The sequence below is a fragment of the Chaetomium fimeti genome (genome assembly GCF_033439085.1).
Source record: "Chaetomium fimeti strain CBS 168.71 chromosome Unknown B0H64scaffold_1, whole genome shotgun sequence".
Classification (NCBI taxonomy): domain Eukaryota; kingdom Fungi; phylum Ascomycota; class Sordariomycetes; order Sordariales; family Chaetomiaceae; genus Chaetomium; species Chaetomium fimeti.
Window position 1 is genome coordinate 4,535,948 of NW_026944329.1, and position 22,077 is coordinate 4,558,024.

The 22,077-nt window shown below is 58.3% G+C and overlaps 8 protein-coding genes across 8 annotated transcripts; 5 read left to right on the forward strand and 3 right to left on the reverse strand.

Annotated features, from left to right (window-relative positions):
• Positions 1-162: 162 nt before the first annotated feature.
• Positions 163-2,088, reverse strand: B0H64DRAFT_383066 (cytidine deaminase-like protein). The gene is made up of 3 exons (XM_062802920.1): positions 1,856-2,088; positions 775-1,793; positions 163-682 (listed from the first exon to the last, which is right to left on the reverse strand). Exons 1-3 carry the CDS (start codon positions 1,992-1,994, stop codon positions 644-646), a joined length of 1,197 nt encoding a protein of 398 aa, XP_062664773.1. The 5' UTR covers positions 1,995-2,088; the 3' UTR covers positions 163-643.
• Positions 2,089-2,213: 125 nt separating this feature from the next.
• B0H64DRAFT_383069 (uncharacterized protein) lies at positions 2,214-5,163 on the forward strand. Its single transcript, XM_062802921.1, has 4 exons — positions 2,214-2,907; positions 2,971-3,079; positions 3,130-4,437; positions 4,494-5,163. The coding sequence occupies exons 1-4, from the start codon at positions 2,708-2,710 to the stop codon at positions 4,971-4,973; spliced, it is 2,097 nt and encodes a 698-aa protein (XP_062664774.1). The 5' UTR covers positions 2,214-2,707; the 3' UTR covers positions 4,974-5,163.
• A 149-nt stretch (positions 5,164-5,312) lies between these two features.
• Positions 5,313-5,773, forward strand: B0H64DRAFT_471212 (uncharacterized protein; the record flags this gene model as incomplete). The annotated part of the gene is made up of 2 exons (XM_062807871.1): positions 5,313-5,614; positions 5,725-5,773. Exons 1-2 carry the CDS (start codon positions 5,349-5,351, stop codon positions 5,771-5,773), a joined length of 315 nt encoding a protein of 104 aa, XP_062664775.1. The 5' UTR covers positions 5,313-5,348.
• Positions 5,774-5,818: 45 nt separating this feature from the next.
• B0H64DRAFT_438355 (pyridoxal phosphate-dependent transferase) lies at positions 5,819-7,629 on the reverse strand (the record flags this gene model as incomplete). The annotated part of the gene is made up of 4 exons (XM_062806335.1): positions 5,819-6,343; positions 6,399-6,520; positions 6,584-7,046; positions 7,096-7,629. The coding sequence occupies 4 exons, from the start codon at positions 7,627-7,629 to the stop codon at positions 5,819-5,821; spliced, it is 1,644 nt and encodes a 547-aa protein (XP_062664776.1).
• Positions 7,630-9,621: 1,992 nt separating this feature from the next.
• B0H64DRAFT_414828 (S-adenosyl-L-methionine-dependent methyltransferase) lies at positions 9,622-11,074 on the forward strand (the record flags this gene model as incomplete). The annotated part of the gene is made up of 5 exons (XM_062805062.1): positions 9,622-9,739; positions 10,045-10,312; positions 10,367-10,378; positions 10,479-10,926; positions 10,979-11,074. The coding sequence occupies 5 exons, from the start codon at positions 9,622-9,624 to the stop codon at positions 11,072-11,074; spliced, it is 942 nt and encodes a 313-aa protein (XP_062664777.1).
• A 1,615-nt stretch (positions 11,075-12,689) lies between these two features.
• Positions 12,690-15,342, forward strand: B0H64DRAFT_429169 (uncharacterized protein). Its single transcript, XM_062805885.1, has 4 exons — positions 12,690-13,089; positions 13,201-13,217; positions 13,344-13,454; positions 13,515-15,342. Exons 1-4 carry the CDS (start codon positions 12,978-12,980, stop codon positions 15,312-15,314), a joined length of 2,040 nt encoding a protein of 679 aa, XP_062664778.1. The 5' UTR covers positions 12,690-12,977; the 3' UTR covers positions 15,315-15,342.
• Positions 15,343-15,710: 368 nt separating this feature from the next.
• Positions 15,711-20,197, forward strand: B0H64DRAFT_449990 (uncharacterized protein; the record flags this gene model as incomplete). Its single annotated transcript, XM_062807110.1, has 9 exons — positions 15,711-15,977; positions 16,353-16,522; positions 16,594-16,861; positions 17,105-17,423; positions 17,489-17,803; positions 17,859-17,926; positions 17,980-18,116; positions 18,170-19,674; positions 19,715-20,197. The coding sequence occupies exons 1-9, from the start codon at positions 15,868-15,870 to the stop codon at positions 20,195-20,197; spliced, it is 3,375 nt and encodes a 1,124-aa protein (XP_062664779.1). The 5' UTR covers positions 15,711-15,867.
• Positions 20,198-20,686: 489 nt separating this feature from the next.
• B0H64DRAFT_450000 (kinetochore Sim4 complex subunit Fta4) lies at positions 20,687-22,010 on the reverse strand. The gene is made up of 2 exons (XM_062807111.1): positions 21,434-22,010; positions 20,687-21,296 (listed from the first exon to the last, which is right to left on the reverse strand). Exons 1-2 carry the CDS (start codon positions 21,918-21,920, stop codon positions 20,827-20,829), a joined length of 957 nt encoding a protein of 318 aa, XP_062664780.1. The 5' UTR covers positions 21,921-22,010; the 3' UTR covers positions 20,687-20,826.
• Positions 22,011-22,077: the final 67 nt, after the last annotated feature.

Here is a 22,077-nt window from a genome sequence, read left to right on the forward strand (position 1 = left end):
CTAATACTATTTGATACCTTCACTGACCAGAAATTTGCGACCAATTTTTGTCGTCGCGTAAAATCGTACTTTGCCCTTAAACCGGCTCCGCTCAGAACAGACCAGCCGGAGATGAATCGGGATATGAGAAGCCGGCAGCCGGCCTGTGCCGCGGAGGTGTGGGATTGCTCGCCCCCACGACGCCATAAATGCCGCACTGACTGCACCCCCAGCGCCCAGTGATTCCGGTTGGTTTCCTGACCCTTGCCAACCCTTGCCAATGCTCGGCCATCACCGCCAAGGTGGCTGGTGAAGTCTGGGGTGCATTGGCGTTGGTGATCGTGACCAAAGCTCACCATTCGAATCGCCTGGACCCTATATCCGGGTAAGGATTGACTCTCGCCTGATTGAATTCAATTCTTGTTACTGTCGCTGGCCTTGACCGCCGTTTGTTGAGAACAAATGGCGAGCGATACCTGAAATTGCCGCAGCCGCTCTCATTCACACCGAGAACATCGGCGAAGGATTCAATTCTCCGCCCACCCGTTATTTAGCGCTTGCAGTGTTTACATTGACTTTTACTGCTTCGAGGAGTCCGAGGCAAAAGAAGCCGAACCCCTCTTCTCCGACGCTCGCTACCTATTGCTTAATCCCGCTTTGCGTACTATTCCAACCTCTCGAGGTGAATCAAACCATTTGCAGGCTAAACGTCCTCACGTCGTCAGTAAAACACAACCAGAACCGTCTCCCATCTAGGTAAGGAAGCACGAGACACGAAACGGGTGCAAAACTCACCGGAACGAACTGCCTCAACTTCACCCCAGCCTCCCTAAACACCGCAGCCGTATCCCCATCCATGCTATACCCGTGATTGTACACCACCTCCCCCACCCCGACCTGCACAATCTTGATACTGCACGTCAGGCACGGGCACGTATCACAATACAGCACGGCACCATCACGCAGACGCTCCCGCCCGGCCTCGAGCAGGGCGTTCTCCTCCGCATGAATACACAGACAAGTCGCCAGGCCATGGCCGGACCCGTCCCCGGCATTACAGCGAGCACAGCCCCCCTCGCCACAGTTGGGCAGGCCGCGCGGGGTGCCGTTGTAGCCCGTGGAGATGACGCGCTTGTCGCGCACGACGACGCAGCCCACGCGCCGCTTCATGCAGTTGCTGCGCTGCGCCGCCAGCGACGCCAGCGCCATGAAGTAGGCGTCCCACGACGGCCGCAGCCGCTCCCGCGCCAGCAGGTCCACCCCGCCCAGCGCCGCGTGCAGGTGCGCGAGGGAGTCGGACGTGTTGAGCAGGCGGACGGATGCTCGTGAGAGCAGCGGGTGGGCGCCCCGCGCGGGGTCGTAGAGGTGCCCGTCGGAGAGGGCCACGAAGCTCTCGAATGTTTTTTGTTTGGTTGCTGCTGCGCCGGCGGCCGTGGTGGTGGTGAGGAGCTGCTGCTGGCGGGCCTGGTAGCGCCGCCAGCGCACGGTGAGCGGCGCGTCGACGCTGAGGAGGAGGAAGAAGGGGCGCCGCGCGTATAGGTCGAGGATGGCTTCGGAGTGGATGTCGGTGGTCACCCAACGCTCGCGCCAGTGCTTGGTGACGAAGTCCAGGAGGTCGCCCGGGGCGGAGAAGATGTGTTGGGGGTTTGGTGGGCTGTCGGAGCCGTATGGGCTGCCGTTGCTGTTGCTTGGGAAAACGACCCCGTCGGTGCCATCGTTCACTCCGTCGCTAGCTCGGATATCCAAAAAGAGCTGGGTAAAGCCATGGTGGTCAACTAGGTAACGCGCAATGGTGCGCTTCCCCGCGCAAATACCTGGCACTCGTTGTCAAAAATGGGGTTGGGTAAACAATCTGAGGTAAGAAAGGGGGATTTACTGCCGCAGACGCCAATAAACATTGTTACGTCAGTTCGCCCTGCTTGCCCCTGTTCAACAAACGACCTGGTAACCACACAAGAGAAGACTCGATCTCGGTCTTCTCTCGAAGTTCCCCTCGCCCACAAATTCCTTCGCATCGAATGGAAGACCCGAAACTGTCCAGTGCGGCCCGACGCGTCCCTGCAGCCAATTTACGCGTGCAAGCCGGTTCGCCAAGGCTTGGCATGTGGAAACAGGGTTAAGCTTGAGGGGCATTCTGCCGGTCGAGCGGTCCCAGCAGGAAACAAGTGAGGGGCAGCAGAGCGAGAGCTGGAGCAAGCTTGGAGGCTGGATCTCCCCCACCATCACCCGGAGGCGGCGCAGCTGCCTTGCTTACAACACCAACAATGAATTACTGTCGAATGGATCCTATGACACATCTCCACCATCCACCGGACCCAACAGAAAACAGCTGACCGGCACAGAAAGAACCACGAGACTACCACCCTTCTCTCTCTATCCTCGGCGGATGCTTCTGTAATCTTCAACAACGACCAGACTCAACTTCGAGCCAGCCCTTACGCACCTGAACAAGGCAACACGTACCTAGTTATATCTCAAAATAATTTTGTCTGCAGATTCATTCACGAATTTGTGAACAACCCATCTTAGGAACTTACATTTGCATCACCCTTTCATCATCCTCATTGTTCGCCTCTGGAGTGTTTTCCGCTTCTCACCACAATCACCGGGACCCCCAGATAGCTCTCATTCTCGAGAACCAGTTTCCATTTAAACACACAAACAATCAACCGATTTTACATCACGTCAATCACGATACGATACTTGTCCGACTGGCCGGTTAACTACGATGGCCGCCCTCAAGTTTGTGCCTTTCTCGTCAGAGGTCGAACTACCGTTTTATTATGCCCTGTTTGCCTCAAAGCTCGACACCGACAAGCTCGATGATTCGGCACGCCCGGTAACAGGCTTATATGAGCCCCGTTGGAAAGCCGATGAAGCATCGGGCACAAGAATGCAAATCTTCGGGAACGCACTCACAAACAGAGAGTAAGTTTATATATATGCCCTTGGGCTCTTAACCAGTCCAGTCTAGAACTAACCATAATGTAGTGCGCCTGCCGGCATGACCCGTGCCAAAGGGTACATTAAAAACGTGAACACGATCGAGGACTTCAAAAACACCGACAAGAGTGCTATGATCACAGATGCTGGACGTCAGGTATGTAGTCCCGTCTAACTTCTTTGCAATAACTGCTAACATGTCGGCAGATATGGGAGGCGATCCAGGATGGCACCATCTACTCGGTGCCTTCACTCCTTTCTTCCTTCACCGTTCTCTCGTTTGCCGACCTGAAGAAGTACAAGTTCACCTATTGGTTTGCTTTCCCCGCGCTCCATTCGGATCCTGCCTGGAAGCAAACTGGGCCGGTCGGGCGCATGAATGCACAGGAGAGCACGGCGCTCGTTGACTGTGTAGGGACCTGGCGGTACGCTGCGAGCAACGAAGGGGAGCATGGCTTCTTCCTCGCCAAAAAGGTGCGGGGCGGGGATGATGACCCTTCAAGGCCAAGGCCCGACGACACTACTCCAGATATCGGCTATCGATGGCAAATCGGCTCCCTGCGGGATTTTGAGACCGGATTCTTCAACGATGTCAATGAGGAGGACCGATATGTTGCCTTTGTGGACCCATCCAACTACTCCGAGTCGCCATCATGGCCGCTTCGGAACCTCCTCGTCTTGATCAAGCAGAGGTACCGCTTGAACAAGGTCCAGATTCTGTGTTACCGCGATACACAGGCGAGGAGGCACGAAGCCCGGAGTATCATTCTCCCATTGTCTACCGACCCAGCCGAGGATACACAGGCCGCTAAGATGCCTAGTGTCACAGGCTGGGAGAGAGATGGTGGCGGCAAGCTGAGGGCGCGCATGGTCAATCTATCGGACTATATGGATCCTACCCGGCTAGCCGACCAGGCGGTGGACCTGAATCTGAAGCTGATGAAGTGGCGGCTGGCTCCGGAGCTCGACCTTGACACCATCAAGAACACAAAGTGTTTGCTACTCGGTGCAGGAACACTTGGAAGCTATGTCTCAAGGAATCTGATGGGATGGGGCGTGCGAAAGATCACATTCGTCGACTACGGCGCTGTATCCTTCTCAAACCCAGTGCGGCAGCCCCTGTTCCGGTTTGACGACTGCATTGATGGAGGAAAGCCAAAAGCGCCTCGCGCTGCCGAGTCCCTCAAGGAGATTTACCCGGGTGTCGAGTCCGAGGGGCATGTCTTGTGTGTGCCGATGCTCGGCCACGCCCTTTTGGAAGAGGAGAAGGTGAAGGCAGATTTCGAAAAGTTACAGAAACTTGTCGATGAGCATGACGCCATCTTCCTCCTCATGGATTCGCGCGAATCGAGGTGGCTACCCACCCTGATGGGCAAGGCCTCCAACAAGATCGTCATGAATGCGGCGCTTGGGTTCGACACATATGTGGTAATGCGACATGGTGCGGCGCCAGAGGACGGCAGCGAGGAGACGTTGGGTTGCTATTTCTGCAATGATGTTGTAGTTGCGGCGGATGTAAGTGCCCCTATTCGGGAATATAAGAAACTAAGCAGTACTAACCATCAGCACAGTCTATGAAAGACCAGACGCTAGATCAGCAATGCACAGTGACCCGACCGGGTGTAGCAGCTATCGCCTCGGCCCTGTTGGTCGAGCTGCTGACCAGCGTGCTCCAGCACCCAAAGAAACAATATGCGCCGGCCCCAGTATCCACAAAGGGACCGACAGGATCCAACTACGAACGTGACCCGGTCGACCACCCGCTGGGTCTCGTACCACACCAGATCCGAGGATTCCTGTCTAACTTCCAGAACATGATCATCCACGGCCGGTCTTACCCTCAGTGCAGCGCATGCAGCCAGTCGATTGTATCGGCATACAAATCCGAGGGCTGGGGGTTTGTCAAGAAAGCGCTTTCCGACCGGAACTATGTTGCTGAGCTTAGTGGTTTGGCCGAGGTGCAGAGACAGGCTGAGGCCGCGGCCGCAGAAGTGGAATGGAGTGAGGACGAGGACCTGGCTGAGGAGGAGGGTGAGGGTGTTATTCTCTAGCTGGAGCGGACTACAGAGGTATTCCCTCGCTAACGGCGCAGGGGTTTCGGAACTTGGAGTTTGGTTGAGTTGAAATTCGTGAGGACACAACTCAGTTTTCTAGACCCTTGGTATTTGATTTTTGAGTGAGCCTATCATTGGGGTCTTATGAGACGTAGGCATATGAATACATGAATACATGGCCTTTTGATATGTTAACTCGGTACTTCTCAGTGCTGCTCGACTCGAGGTGAAATGGATGAGCTGTCTGTCAAAAAGCGGTAAGCGGTAGGAAGCGGCATAATTATTTCCCCAAGACCCCGGACTTATTTTCTGCCAACAACCCACTTTCCGAACTTTCCCAATCGACATCAGCCAGGCAATTGTTCAACAAAAATGGCCCAGGGCGCGGCAAAAAAGACACCAAAGCCCAACCCGGGCGGGAAGGGCGGCAAGGCAGGCGGCAAACAGCAGGCGAAAAAGAGCGGCGTCACCAAGTCGAAAAAGGCAAAGACCACGGCCGACAAGATCCAGAAGAAGTACTCAGCAGGCTTGGTGGCGAGGACAGAGCAGATGCTCGGCGAGCGGGCGGGGCATCTTGAGCTGATCGGCAAGGGGAGGAAAAAGGGCACGGAGAAGGAGTTTAAGGGAGGGAGTCGCAAGTTTGGTTAGGTGGAAGCCGGAAGGAGTGCGGTCGTGTGTGGAGGGGAGGAGGGGGAGGGATTGAGACACGCACGGCGTCATCACCACTGCGTTATTTGGGATATTCAAGGGCGGCTAGGACCCACGAGGCATTTCAGCGGATTCTTTCATTCGCCTAGTCCTGCGGTTGGGTCGGCACTCAAATGCTCAAGTACCCGCCCATATTACTCCCGACCCTCGGCAATACCAGTCAATACCTCCTTGATAACCGCCGTATCCCTCTCGACGTCGACACGCCAGCTCCCGACGGCAATGCGAACAGCCTTTTTTCCATCCCACTTGGTCCCGCTGACAAACATCTTGCCCGTCGTGTTGATCCGGTCAACTAGCACCTCGTTCAAGGCGGCGTTCTTGGCTCGGAACAGCACGATGATGAATGTACTCTCCAACGACGCATCCTCGCTCGGTAGCCACTCGTAGTGGTCCGAATCCCGCACGAATGCAGCAATCTCCCGCGCGAGGAGGACCATTCGGCTCAGCATAGCTGCCATCCCCTCCCTACCCTCGCTCAACAGGACAGCGTACACCGGCAGAGCACGGAAACGGCGCGAGTTTTCAAGGCCGATATTTAGCGGGCTCAAAATGGAATCGGGGCCACCGGTGGATGCGAGGTACGCGGCGTTGGGGTTACTGCAGACCTGTGTGAGGACGGGGGCGTTCCGGCAGAGAAAGATGCCGTTATCATAGGGCTAGGCACCGTTAGGGCAGAAACCAAAAGTCCATACTCTGGCAATAATAACATACCACATTCAAAAGCTTATGTCCGTCGGCCGCGATGCTGTCAGCCAGTTCCAGACCAGCAACATTCGCATGCAGACCAAGATACTCGTCCGTCTTGGGTAGGGCGCGCGCAAAAATGCCAAATGCTAAATTCATCAATATCAATCCAACAACTCCCGATACACCAGAAGAGTAGAGTGAGTGCATACCGCCATCAACATGGATCCACGCCCCATACCGATCCGCCAAGCTCCTCAGCTTCGGCATATCCAACACATTAGTAGCAAACCGCCCCGTGTTCACCTCCCCGGCACTCACCACAACAATACTCACCACCCCGTCCGCCTCCCTCCGCAACTCCCTTTCCACCGCATCCAAATCCAACCGCCACGGCTCGGCCACACTCACCCCCAACTCCTTGACACACCCCCGACCAAGCCCGACGACGCTCGCCGCCTTGCTCAGCGACGAGTGACCCATGCTAGTCAGCATCTGCACCTCGCGCACGCCGCCCGCCAGGCACGCGCCCAGCAGGCCCGCCTCCGCGACCGTCGCCCCCTTGCCCTTGCCGGCCGCGCGCGCGTTGACCACCGCCTCCCGCCCGCACGCCAGCCCCAGGATGTTGCCCGCCGTCGCCCCCGTCGTGAACGTCCGCCCCGGCCAGCCCGCCGCCTTGCTGCCATCACCACCACCACCCCCCCAGCTCCAGCAACGCAACCACCATCCCCAGCGCCGCGTCCTCCACGGCCGTGCAGGCCGAGTGCACCCATTCCTCCCCCTCCCCCTCCCCCCCCCCCTCCCCTTTCTCCTTCTGAGGAGGAGGAGGGGGAAAATGCACCTGCACGTTCTGGTCCAGCGCCGAGACCAGGTTGTCGGCGGCCTCGGCGATGGGCAGGACGCCGCCGGTCACGAAGCCGAAGTAGCGCGGCGAGAGCGACTGGCGGTTGAGAGCCGGGAGGAGGTGGGCGAGCAGGTGCGCGTGCGTCTGGGCGGCGCCGAGCGGTTGGAGGTAGCGAGGGGAGGAGGGGGAGGGGAGGGAGGTCAGGGCGGTGGTGAGGGTTTGCGGGGTGGGGAGGATTGGGGGGGATGATGATGATGACGTGGTGGTGGTGGTGGTGGCGATGGCGTGGCGGAGGCGGGTGTAGCTTTGGAGGAGGAAGTCGGTTTCGGGATCGGGTTTGGAGCCCGTGGTGGTGGTGGTGGTGGTGGTGGTGATGGTGGGCCCGGGGTTGGGATTGGAGGGTGCGTGCGTCATGGCTGCGGTTTGGGGTGTTGTGTTTACCACGGGTGAGGTTGGCACGAATAATTGGGTGGTGTCGGTGTTGTTCCAAGTTTGATGATACCTCTGAGAGCTGAGCGCCGAAAAGGTACCGAATCCCAACTCGGCACTTTACCGAGAGGATCCGACCATCAGCCAACTCCTGTCCATCAGCCGCAGTTTCTCATCGGGCAAAGACTCCGGCCCCGAAACGGGCCCGTTTCCTGCACACTGGACAAAAGAGGAAGGTGGTCATGTTAATTACTGGGGAGTCTGCTATGCCGGCAAGTTCCAGGCGAAGACGTGGGAATCACCGCGAAGCGAACAGGGCCAGGAATGGATGATTGGCGAGAGTCGTCCGTGCTTCCGAAGTCGTTGAGTCCTTGAGACTCATACTGTCAGTGTACCACAGCGTAGACGAACTGCCCGGTAACTATGGGCCTCAAAAAAGCAGTGTGGGTGGTGATAGTGGCTGCAGTGCGCCCCTCACCGACGAGCAGGCGATACACCGACCCATGCCACCCATCACAGGCATGTTTTGGCGTGCTTGAACTCGCTCATCCGTTCATGCCGTGATGCAGTGCAACCCTGCCCCGAGCTGTCCAGCGCCGACGAACCTATCGGACCGCTACGACAATAACCGATGCCGGTAAATATTAATTCCATCTCGGGCGGTTTTTGAAAATTTCGAGATTGATTCCATTGGACCTCATTTCAAGGTGAGATAACTACCTAATGGCAAGCAAGAGCGATCTTGGGTCGCCCTTCCCCGTGCTCGGTTGAAGTTGCGCAAGCGGGCGCAAGGATTCCTCCCTCGGGGAAGGCGTTCGGTGGATCTGGCAGGAACAGGTACCAGATTGCTTGTTTTGGGTGGAGTCTGGCACCCGTTACGGAACCACGCCCACGGAACCGACAGAACGGATTGGGCTGCCCCGCGCAAACCTGGACTCCCGAGTCTCCCGAGTTTCCTGTTATCTCCTGCAACTCCTGTAATAAAGTACGGACATAACATAACTCCAACGCTGACGAGCGAGGCCAACAACAGCCGAGATTGCACACACCCGGCCTGGAACGGAACCGACCATGGGATCTGCCCGTCGGGTCCAGGTTGCGCCATGTGGGGATGCCGCCCTTGTCCCGGTTTTTTGTTTCGTTTTTCCATTTCGACGACAGGATTGACCAACCTCCACCTCCCGGGCTCCTCTCCGGGGAACGCACACAAGACTTGCAGCTGGGGTAAAGGGGGCCATCGAAAGCTTCCTAAGCTCTTTGTGACCGCCTCTTCAGTTAGCGAGCAAGATGCAACCACTCAGCGTCTCCCGCTTCCCTTGGCATCCAGACGCGGGACACACTTGCTGAAGATCCGAGTCGCCGGGAACGCCCATTCTGTGAGCGTCGCAAACGGACATTTTGCCGGGAGATCCACCCTTGCATCAGTCCAGTTCGAACCATGGTTGACCAGGTGCTGTGGGTTGCGGGTGTGCAACCCCCCCTTGTTCTGCCCTTCTGGGCGCACGCCCACACGCCCGCCGCCTTCGGCATCCACCCAAGCCGCTGGGTCTGCCACTCCCCCCTACCCGTGCCCCCGGGTCGTCTCAGAAGTTCCCGGCAGAACCCCCAAGACCCGGGCACAAAGACGGCAAGGGTGCCTCTGACCCAGACTGCCGGGTTCTGTGCTCCCACCGCATTGTCTCGTCTGTCTCTGTAGGGGATGGGGATTGCGCCGCGCAGCCTGCCACCTGGTCATCTTGTCATCTCGGGCCGATCATTTCTCTTCCACTCATAGGCAGAGAGAGCTCTGCTTCCCCTTCCCCTTCCGGTTCCGACTCTTTTATGCAAGGGCCGGGGAACGGGTGTGCTGTTTCTCTCGGCCGCTCGATCTGGACCCGAACACCTCCCCTTTCTGGGTTCCCTCCTCTAGTTATCTTGCATTGCCTTCCTCTCCACAACAACACGCCGTGCTGCGTTCGGGGCAGCCCGCCTGGCAGAATGGCGCCGCCAGCGTCTCTCAACATGTCCTTCCGCTCCGCTGACCGGCAGCTTGACAGCTATCAGTTCACATTCGAGTCTTATCTGGAGGACTCGGCGCGAATTGAGCCGGATGTATGTGCTGTACTACCCACCCTCAGCGGCAATCCCTCCTGAATGATGTCAGACACGGGCTAACCACGGCACTTGCCAGTCAAATGGTCACGATGTGTAGTATGCTGCTGCCTCTGGTCTCACATTCGGCCGCTCCGAGCCCGATAGAGGGTTATACGTACCACCAGCTAACAGCCACGAGTGATACAAAGTCCCTGTCGGACAGCATAGCCAGATCCCGAGAAGAGTTTGGGAGGACCTATCATTCATACCGCGCCGGATGTATGTTTTGTCACCAGCCTTCCCCGACTTCTCGCTGACAACATCAAGCCTACCCATTCCCCAATGACAACCCAGAAAATGATCGCATGGAGGAACAGTATGAGATCATCAAGATGGTCATGGACGGGCGGCTACACCTCGCCCCTTTCTCCCGCGACCGCCCTCCACGGCACGTTCTAGATGTTGCAACCGGCACAGGCATTTGGGCCGTCGAGATGGGCGACAAGTACCCCGAAGCCGAGATCGTCGGGACCGACCTGTCACCTATCCAACCCGCCTTTGTGCCCCCAAACGTGCACTTCTTTATCGAAGACTCGTAGGTAAACGCCCTCGCAGTCCGTATTTCTCAAGCTAATTCGGTGCCGCACAGGAGTGAAGACTGGTATGCCAACCTCCCCGTGCATCTTCTTTTTGACCGGCTGCATTCTACACGTGCCCAGTTCTAACCCCCTTCAAGAAGAAAATAAGCTGACATAGTCCAGGTACTATCCTACCAAATTTGACTTTATCCATACGCGGATAACCATCGGCTGCTGGTCAGACATGAAGAACGAAATCATACAGCGCGCGTTCGACCACCTCGAACCCGGGGGCTGGCTCGAGTGCCAAGAAATCCCCGCCTTGATCTACTGCGACGACGGCACCATGCCAGACGACTACGGGTGGCTGCGCTGGGTCCGAGACTTTCAGGCTGGCGGTCGGGTTTCCAATCGACAGCTGGACCTCGGCCCTCAATTGAAGGAGTGGATGCACGAGGTCGGCTTCGTCGACATCCACGAGATGATCTTCAAGATTCCTCTCAACGGCTGGCCCAAGGAGGTGCGGCTGAAACATGTCGGCATGATGTGGCAGCGGAACCTGCTAGAAGGCCTGAGCGGGTTCAGCCTAGACATGTTCAACCGACTGGGAAAGTCAATCGAGGAAATAGAGGTGAGTGATGTGGCTGCTAGGAAATGCTCCATCCCGCTAACATCAGTGGCAGCTCTCCCTAGTGGAGGTACGGAACAGCCTGTTCGACCGCAGTGTCCATGCCTACCATAAAGTACACGTAGTTTGGGGCCGAAAGCCGGACGCCTAGTACCTCACCACAAGCCCAGTGGACTTAGTGCCGGCCGTCATCAACCTCGAGTTACCCCGGGGAACTCCCTAGCTCTCCCGACCCATCAAGTTCTCCCGCTTTAGCTGTCCAAAATCCTATAGTCAAAGAACGGAGTCCGCGGCGTCGCCGTCTTGAACACCAACATCCCCTTCCATACTCGCCCTACTTTCATCATCCTCACTGCGGCCGGGCAACAGAACGGTGCCGCTACACCCGCGCTCCCTACTCACCCCCTCAACAACCCGCCTTTACGCCACGCCATAACACGGAACCTCACTACACAATTTTCGGTCATCATCCCATATCACCACCACCCTGTCTGGCCTCAAGCTCGAACGCAGACCAGTCACAGTAGCTCTGCTGCTGCCCCCGCCGAAAGGAGAAGAAAAACTAAAATCGAACCAAAAAAGAAGCGGGATGAATAACAACTACCGACCGGTCCTCCCCCCGGTCTCAGTGGGAATATTCCGCCGGCGAGTGGGTATCGGACGGCGACGTACCTAGTTTTTTTTTTGGCAGAGGGGGAGGATGGAGTAATGTACCTAATAATGGGGTTGAGTAGTGGGGGTTGGGCATTAATGGCTGGGATATACCTAAGGAATACCGGTCTCGGACGAGGTGTATGGAGGAGGAACAGCTGAACATTCTTGTATGTACATATGGCAGTTTATACATAGTAATAGGTCTCGAACTCCGACTAGTCGTGAGTTGTGAGGACCTGTTGGTGGTCATGTCACCCCACTCTGGCATGTCTACGGTATGCACAGTATTCCTAGATGCTTACAGTAAGTAGTATGGGTTTAAGAGACAGCCGTTGGTTCCGTGGGAACTCGTGATATACATCCAGTGACGTCCTATGCACATACGGTTGTTGGTCATCCTGTCCTTAGCTCTTTCGTATACTATCTCGCCTTTTGCCCCTTTCTTTCGTATACTTTCGGAGGACAACTCCGGAGTTTAGTCACCTAGGCTATTTCTAGTACTGTGCTGCCTGCATGGAGAATTGTTGATGTTGCCTGTGAGTGGAATGGGAACTCTTCGAGAAACACCCCGGTGCTCCACCCGCCCCAGAGACCTTGGCGTGCGGGCCAGGCCCGGCGAGACCCCTGAAATTGACGGCCGTGGTGTGTCTCCTTAGCGCTCCTGAGCCCAGCCTCGCGTGCCCAAATTTGCCGGGTTCGATCCGCGTCTCGCAGGTGGACGGACGTGAGACGTCGTGACTTCTGATGTTGGTCTTGAAGGGTGCTTAGGTCTTGCGGAATCTGGGGGAAATAAAGATGGATCTCGAAAGCGTCATACTCGAGTCCCACCGGCGCCATGTTTGTTCGGTGATGATACCTATGCCTCCATCATCTGGTCGGGGGGTTCCAGGTTGTTCAGACGCATGGACCTCACCACCTCCCTCGGTACCCAGCAGTTGGTGTTTGTCTGTTCCCCACTGCAGCACCACTTCATGCGCTAACTGCGCCGCTGGGCTGCTGCAGGTCTTCAGGAGAAAAGAAAGAGAGAGGAAAAAAAGAAAGGAGCGGGCAGCGGGTGGTTGGGTTGCAATTGCTCGCTTTTCCAAAATTGCGAGTGCGACTCGACAGAATTGAAAGCAGCCTCTTTTGCCGTTTCTTACCCGGAAAACTGTCAAAGAGCGGCAGCTTCTCGAGCGGCAGGCTTGTCGGCAGGCGCCGTTGATTGATGAATTGGCGGCCCCTCCACCCCCGACCCAACCCCCTGAACCCTGGTCCTGTGGTGGGACAAGTCGCGTGGGTCCCGGTCGAGTGGCCCGCCCCAAACCTCCTACCATCACACAAAGCAACTTTGAACTTGAAACTTTGCGCCGTCTTTCGACTTTTGGTATCGGAGGACAAGCAAAATCTCCGTTGTACGCATCATGTCCGCACTAAGCAAGCGCCAGCAGGCGCGCAACGAAAAGGGCTTACAAGACCTCCTCCATAACGTTGCCGGCAACAACTTTTGCGCCGACTGTCAAGGAAGGAATCCTGGTAAGGAGCCCGCCCTCTCCTGAGCTCTCGCAGCCTCAACGCCTCACATCTCAACTTTTTCTTCTTCTTTCTTCGCGAACAACCTTGGGACTAACTGAGCCCCATCGTCAGGTTGGGCATCATGGAGCGTATGCCTTCCATCCCCTCTTCGCCCTCCCGTCCAAAAGTCTCGAGCTGCGAACCCGATGTTCCTGCATGCGCCCGCCCGCGAACAATGCGTTGTGCTGACTTAACGCTAACATGGTGGTTTGCAGTTGGGCATCTTCCTGTGCATGCGATGCGCCACCATCCACCGCAAGTTGGGCACCCACGTGTCCAAGGTGAAGTCGCTGAGTATGGATAGCTGGACCAACGAGCAGGTCGACGTATGTGGACACGGCGGCTTCCTAGTGGCCCTGCGCCCGAGCTAACACATACCCGTCTAGAACATGCGGAAAGTCGGCAACGTCGTGTCTAACAAACTGTACAACCCCGACAACAAGAACCCGCCCGTGCCGATCGATGCCGACGAAGCTGACGGCGCAATGGAGCGATTCATCCGGCAAAAGTACATCGCCCGCACCCTGTCGGTCGGCAAGCGGCGGCCCGGAGGGGACTCGGACGACACCCCACCCCCGCTTCCTCCGAAGACGCCGAGCCGGTTCGGCCTCCGCTCCGCTTCCTCCATATTTCCCCTCGGGTCCAAGGCCAAAAAGGCGGCCGGGCACGAACCAACCAGCCCGCAAGGCTCGCAAGGCTCGCAAATCCAGCCGCCGCCTCGGAGCAGCTCGTCGGGGTTATTCGGTGTGAGCGTCGAGCGCGACCGGGCAGAGGGAGATGAAACAGAGCAGAAACTCGCCAAACTCCGCGACATGGGTTTTATGGACGACCAGAAGAACTCGATGGTGCTAAAGGGGGTGGGCGGGAGCCTGGAGAAGGCAATCGAGGCGTTGGTGCGGCTGGGGGAAGGGGGTGGGAGGGCGGCGGCACACTTGACGCCTGCGAGGGCCGCGACGATGCCGGTAACCCGAAGCCTCACATCCGGGGCAAACACGGAAGCCGCCCGTACTCGTCCAATAAGCCCGGCCAGCACAAATCCGTTCGACATGCTCGACACCCCGCCTCCACCACAGCCGCTCTCTTCGCAGTCGACGGGCACCTTGCAGACCAAGAACCCTTACCTCTCGACGAACCCGTTCGGCGCGCCGCAGCAAGCTCCTTCGGCACTCGATCTGGCCTTCCAGAACATGTCATTGGCGCCACCGTCGCACCAGCCTCTGTTTCCTCACCACACGGGCGGTTTAGCACAGCAACAAAACACGCAGCAACACAACGCGCAGGTGCTCTACCAGCAGCAGATGAATGGTCCGCTGACAGCCCCGCTGCCGACGGCGCCACAGGGTTACTCCGGCATGACCATGAACGGCAGCCAGACGTATCCCCAACCGATGCAGCCAGCCACGACCGGGTACAATCCCTTCTTCCCCGCCCAGCCACAGCAACAGCCGCTGTCGGTCAACACGGCCCAGTTTGGTGGTAACATGAGCGGCAATCCCTTCACCCGGTCACCCACGAGGATCCAGTCGCCAACCCTCTCACAAATCCCCGAGCAAACACAACAAAACTTCTATGCACAACCGGCGCAATCGGCGCAACCTATGCAACCGCAGGTGTCCAATCCCTTTTTCAGCCAGATGACACCACCCGCGCAGCAGTATCCGGGCCAGATGCAGCAGATGCAAATGCCCCAGCATCAGCAGCAGCAGCAGCAGCAGCAGCAGATGCCCCAGTACATGGGGATGGCTCCACAAATGACCGGCTACATGCAGCAGCAGCAGCCACCGCGGCCCGATAAAGCATCAATCATGGCGCTGTACAACCACGCCCAACCAGCACCCGCCCAGACCCCGTTCCAGACCCAGGGCGCCGGACAAACCACCACACCGGCACAGACCCCCAACTCCCTATTCCCGTCCCAGACCTTTCCCCAGCAGCCACAGCAACAGCAACAGCAGCAGCAGCCGCAGCAACTAGTCCCGCAACCACAGCAGCAGCAGCAGGTACCGCACCCAACCCCTGTGAGCCCGGGGACGATGAGCAAGAACCCGTTCATGACGGCGGGAGCGGCAGCGGCGCCGAAGCATAATGTGAGCCGGGACAGCATGATGGCGGTGGGTTTGGAGTGGTCGAATGGGCGGCATAGCCCGGATGCGTTTGCTAGCTTGAGCGCGAGGGATACGCGCTGATTTGGCTGGGGGGTATCAAGGGATGGGGTGATGGGGTGGGATGGGATGTCGGGATGGTATGGGATGTCGGGATGGGATGCTCGGGATGGGATGCCGGGATGGAATGGGATGAAATGCCCAGGATGGGATGGGACGAAAGCACGGCTTGGAGTTCTGATACATTGCATATGTGTTTGAATTGTGGTAATATTCTGGGTACGGATCCTTTGTATATAGATAGCAGGTGTGGGGGATGTGTGTATCATAATGAGTTGACATGCTGTGGATTGAAGAAGGGGGCCGCTGAGGTATAATACGGAGTAACCCCTCCCGGATGCCGCATCCCACCAGCCGGTTTCCTGTTCTTCAACCCTCCGTTACAGCTCCCCCAGTATGACATTATCCAGACACCAGCAGGGCCCCATGAGGTGAGTCAGTTTTGGATTTGTGGTATGCAGCACGCACATAGTCTGCCTCACCAACTCCGCTGCGGCATCCGCGTGACGATGCACCGAGTCTGTCCCATGGAGGTTAAGGCGCCCTCCCACCACTCCCTCATCGCCCCTCATGCACAATGCAATTGTTGCACCAACCCAACATGGCATGCCACCCCACCAATCTGCACCTCCCAGCCCTGCCAGCCGGCCTGCTGCCTGACTGCAGAGAACAGGAGAGTGGGGATCGGTATGCAGCCGGTCGCATGGTAGCCAATGATGTGATCGCTGTGGCCGCTGTGGGCTGAGAGCGAAGCTGACGGCGGAAAGCGGAAAGTGGGAGAGTGACGGAGTAACTTTTGTGTGAAATACCTAGGTAGGTAGTGGAAGATAAATAACCGTGTTAGCCCCAATTGTGAGCTCGGATGAGGCTGGCGCCTTTTTGGTTTTGTGTTCTCTCATCGACTATCGACCATTGACCACACCCCAGAGCGCACTAACTCGGTACCTACCTAGAACGGAAGAGGTAGTAGTGACTGAAAGATCAGAGGGTTTGAGTGATCGTGAGAGACCCAACGTGTGAAAACAACAAGATAAAAGACGAGAGAGTAGTTGTTTGGTTCAGGACTCCCAAGACCAAGATCATGTCCGACTCCGACGATGGCCGTGGCGGCGGGAGGGCCGTGACGGGCAACACGCTCATGCAGACCCTCCTCGAGCAGACCCAAATCCCGCCGCCGCAGAGGAAGGTGGACGAGTTCTGGAGAAAATTCACCACCAAAGCCCCAGGGAAGGGTAAGTAACCAGCCCTCAAAAGCAAGCTCCAGAAGAACCAAAACCAAGCATGAATTCTAACCCCGCCCCAGCAACAACAATCCTCCCCACCACCACCACCCTCACCACCCACTCAACCCCAACCACCGCCCCACCCCAGTTTAAACCGACCACCTACGACGAAGCCGCCGCCCAATGCCGCGCCAAGGTCGCACAGATCGTCGCCGAGTGCCGCCGCGTCAACACCCGGTACCGCGACCCGCACTTCGACCTCGACTACGACCTGCGCTCCGGCAGCCGGGACTGTCTCGAGTCGCTGAGCAACGAGTGCTGTGATTACGGGAGTAGTGATGATGAAGAGTATGTGGGGAATTGGGATAGGGATAGGGAGGGGGGGAGTGGAAGGGAGGGGAGGGAGAGGAGGGAGAGGGGTATGGATGGGTATGGGGGGAGGGAGAGGAGTCCGGAGAGGAGGAGGCGGAGTGCAGTGCAGGGTGGTGGTGGTGGTGTTCGGGGGGAGGGTGCTGGTGGTGGTGGTGGAGAGGATGGGGGTGGGGGTCGGGATTGGGATGAGCGCCGGGATGGGGATGCTGCGGTGGTGAGCTCGGGGATGAGAAAGGCGGAGGCGAGGCGGCGGCACAGGGCGCGCGGGCGGTGGCCCGGGTGCAATTTCCGGCCCAAGTCGGTGAAGCGGGTCGGGGAGATCTTTGACGATCCCAAGTTCTTCATCGACGGGCCCGCCGCCAACGACGTGCGCCAGGGCCGCGACGGCGACTGCTGGCTCATGGCCGCCCTGTGCACCCTGAGCAACAAGCCCGGACTGATCGAGCGCGTGTGCGTTGCGCGGAACGAGGACGTTGGCGTGTATGGGTTCGTGTTCCACCGCGATGGGGACTGGTTCAGTGAGATTATTGATGACCATGTGAGTGGGCGTGTCTCTCTCTCTCTTCGCCGTTTTGCTCAACTTGGCCGGACTAACAACCGCAGCTCTATCTCCTCAAACCCGACTACGACGACGCCCGCATAGGCAGGCGGTTCAACATCGAGCGCGCCCTGTGGGAGGACATCGAACGGGCCGACTCGGAGGAAAAGTACCGGAAAATCTACCAGTCTAACAGCGAGGCCCTCTATTTTGCTCAGTGCGAGGACAAGAACGAGACCTGGCTCCCGCTGCTGGAGAAGGCCTACGCCAAGGCCCACGGCGACTATGCCGCCATCGAGGGCGGCTTCAACGGCGAGGGCATCGAGGACCTCACCGGTGGCGTCACCACGGAACTGTTCACCAAGGATATTCTTGATAAAGTGGGCTACCGCGATGCCATCCGAGGGAGCAGACTGCTAACTATGTATGATCTAGGAACATTTCTGGCAAGAGCTCAAGAAGGTCAACGCGGAGTTTTTATTTGGCTGTTCAACTGGTCATTGGTAAGTTTTCGTTCCTCGGGCTTGACACCGTCGTAGATGCCAACCCCAGTCAGGGATCTTGGTTTCGGAGAACGCAAGGGCATTCAGGAAGGGCACTCGTACTCGGTCATGCGAGCAGTCGAAGTTGATGGCGAGCGGCTCCTCCTGCTCAAGAACCCGTGGGGAAGGGGTGAATGGACCGGGGCATGGAGTATGTCTCTCGCCCCCCTCTATACTTCACCCAGCGTTCACTGACCGTTATAGGCGATGGTTCCAAGGAATGGACACCAGAGTGGCTGCAGAAGCTTAACCACCGGTTTGGCGACGACGGTGCGTTCTGGATTTCGTACAAGGACCTGCTGCGCAAGTACCAGTCCTTCGACCGCACTAGACTCTTCGGCCCGGAGTGGAATATTGCCTCTGTGTGGACGACGCTCAACGTTTCGTGGGCCTTGGAATACCACGACACTAAGTTCTCCTTCACTCTCGCCAAACCCGGGCCCGTCGTCATCGTCCTCTCCCAGCTCGACGACCGATACTTCCGCGGCCTTGAGGGCGAGTACATCTTTGGCTTGGGATTCCGAGTCCACAAAGCCGGCGAGGATGACTATCTGGTCCGCAACCATACTACCTACAGCATGACCCGTTCCTGCAACGTCGAGCTCGAATTGGAGGCCGGCGAGTACACCGTCTTGGTCAGGATCGACGCCGACCGCCTTGAGGATATCCTGCCCCCCGAGGACGTAGTGCGGCGCAACGCGAGGAAGCGGCGCGAGAAGCTCCTGCGCATTGGCCTCGCCTACGACTTAGCCCACAGCAAAGCTAGGGTTATCGAGACGGCCGAGGAGAAGGCGGCACGGGAGGCCTATGCTAAGTGGGCGAAGGATAAGCGCCGCAACCAACTCCGCGAGACCATCACCGGGAGATTGCAGCGGAGGCTTTACTTCGATCGCAAGAAGTGGGCGAATGACCGAAAAGACATGGCGTGGCAGAAAGAAGTGAAGCGGCAACGAGCCGAGAGACACAAGGCGAAACGAGAGGCGAAGCAGAGGGCGGCCGAGGAGGAAGCAATACAGAAGGAAGCTGAAGAGGAAGCCAGACGTCAGCTAGATACGGCGCTTGAGCAAGAATCTAAAGCCGCAGAAGAGAACATGGAAGCGGGGTCAGGAGGAGGAATTCCGGCTGGGACCAAGGAGGACGGTGAAGAGGCCGAGCCCTCTCGACCGGAGCCTCCTAGCTCTGCAGAGGACACGCCGCCTGCTCCCGATTCAGAGACCAAGCCTGACACTGATGACACCAGGGGCTACGAGAAGGAGATTACCCCGGCGGGCGCCGTACTTACTCAAACAGAGGCAGGTGCAGTCGGGCCAGCAGATACCTCAGCCGCGCTTGTCCAGCGGCCCAAGGCAGCCATGGTGGAGGGTACAGCCGGAGTGGCACGAGGACCCGCGGTGCCTGATTCGCGCCCTGGACCCGAGGGGGGCGAGAGCGGCCCTAGCGTCGAGGTCAACGAAATGCTCAGGACCACACTCGAGGTCGTATCGAGCTTCAAGAAGGAGCTTGAAGGGTTGCTCGGCAAGAGCGCGGATGGTCATCTCCCAGAGGGTGCCGGCCACGACTCCCGGGACATGCGCCCGTATCCTCGCCATCCACCTGCTCCCCCACAGTTCTACGGCCCGCCGCCGCAGCTGCTGCAGCGGCTGCCGCCAAGATCAGAAGGCTACGACAGCGAAGAAGAAGAAGAAGACTACCCGGGTCCCTACGACTACGTACCCCCTTTGCCCCCCCTCAACCCCCATCTTCAACGAGCCGGAACGCATCCCCAAGGGCCTCCTCAAGGGCACCATCCCCGAGACTTCCGCCCCCCAGGGCCACACCCCCCTGGGCCGCGTGCCCAAGGACCCTATCCACGGGGGCCGCCTCCCCCCGGACCGCCCCCTCCAGGGCCGCATGCCCGAGGACCACATCCCCCAGGACCATATCCCCCAGGACCCCATCCACAAGGACCGCCTCCCCAAAGACCACACCCCCAACGCCCCCACCCCCAACGACACCCCAACGAATCGCCCTACAACTCCGACCCCGACTCCGACTCCGACGCCGACACCGACATCTGCAGCATCCGCTCCATCTCCACCCTCTCCGACACCGGCCTCGACTACGAGCTGCAGGCCATCGACGAGGAGGAGGCCGAGCAGCGCCGCGCCAACCCGTCACCACCACCACCACAACAGGGACAACAACAGCGACAGCAGCAGGGACAGCGGCCTGTGTCCGGTGGCCGGCGGCTAAGGCGGGGTGGGGTTGGGAGTGAGCCGTGGAATGCGGTGGCGGTGGTGGGGTTGAGGGTTTATCATCGTGTTGGGGAGGGGGAAACAGAGGAGGGTGGGGAAGGGGGGTTGGTGCAGGTGAGGGTGGTGAGGCCGAATCGGTGGGAGATTGGGGAGGATGGGGAGGGTGGTGGTTGTGGTGGAGAGGGAAAAGGCGAGGAGGGGGAGGGGGGTGAGAGTAAGGTGCTGGATGTGGATGATAGTGCGAAGGATGCTGCTGTGAAGGTGGTGAGAGAGGGGTCTGGCTTAATGAGAGAGGGGTCTAGCCTAGTGAGAGAGGGGTCTGGCCTGGAAGGTCGGGGATGGGCGTGATGGGATTGGATATGGGGTTGGAATGAGGTGTTGGATACTTGCTCCGCTCGATCAATTTGGTTGAAAATGAGGATGGGAGAGCACCATAGAGCTACCGGTTAGCCTCCCCTTTATCTGGGCTTGAATATGAGCATGATTTACACCGTTTCCCTGTGTAATCGGGTATCACTATTAAAGACGCCTCCGCCATACGTGAACCGCCCGCGCCTTGTCCGCGGCTTTCCCCAGCCGTTAACACCTTACGCCTACAAAACAGTCCCCCGAGTTCCCAAATAAGCCCTAAAACCTGTCCAACAGCGACCCAACCTTCCTTTGCTCGTCCATCTCCATCTCCACACCCTCCATCCCCTCCCCATCCGAGAACAGACTCCCCACGCTCGACTCTCTTGCTTGCGGCCGCTGCTCCTTCAGCTGCCCGACCCTTCCTCCCACTCTCGCGAGCAGCATCCTCATGCGTTGCAGCTCGGTCTCGACCTCCCCATTGCGCGTGACCAGGTTCTCCTGCACCCCATCCAGCCGCCCACCATCGCCGTTACCGTCACCATCACCGTCGGGATTGGCGGCGAACGGCTGCAGCAACGCGCGCATCCGTCGCAGCCGTGCCACCCGCGCAGCCGCCTGCTGCTGCTTCTCCGCAAGAGCGTGCAACTCGCCCGCCAACTCGGCATAGCGCTTCGTCTCAAGCGTCCGTGACGACGAGTCCGCGTCCTCCCACTCTAGCGGGAGCGTCGCGATCACAGCCGGATCCGCTATCCCAACGGGTTAGCCCGGTTCCAGTTCGGCCATGCCCGTCCAACCGCAATCCAATCCAATCCAATCCAACCCAATCCGCCCCCCAGCCCAACACAAAACAATAAAACAAAATGGAAAAAGGGGGGATACATACCCAAATCAGCACCAACCCTCAACGCCCGATCCCCCTCCCCATCCCCCACCCCTTCACCCTCACCACCCTCACCACCCCCACCCCCACCATCACCACCCTCATAACCATCACCACCACCACCACCCAGCTCCTCCCCCCGCAGCGCAGCCGCCTCGGCAGCATTCCAGTACAGCTGCTCGATCTGCTCGGCGACGTGGCGCGTGGCCTGGGGCGCGTAGGCGCGGCGCGCGTGCTGCTGCAGCCGGTGGTTGAGCTTGAAGAGCGCGTCGTCGACGGCCTTGGGGGGGAGGGCTGCGACTTCTTCGTCGTCGTTGGTGTTGGTGGTGTTGTTGGTGTTGGTGGTGTTGTTGGTGTTGGTGTTGTTGGTGTTGGTGTTGTTGGTGTCGTGCCAGGCGCGGGTTGGGGTTAGCGGTTGGGAGAGGAGGCGGGTTTGGGCGGTGAGGAAGGATTGCTTGAGGGAGAGGACTGTTGGGTGGGTTGGGGCCATTTTTCGGGGGAGTTGATGTGGGATGTGAGGTTTGTATGTATATGTGAGGGTCGGGTGTTGTGTTGAAACTTGAGTGGGAGATGGTTCAAGGTTGTGTGAGTGAGGGACTGAGGTGAGAGGAGAGACAGTTACGGAAGCAGGGTTGGGGTTAGGGTAT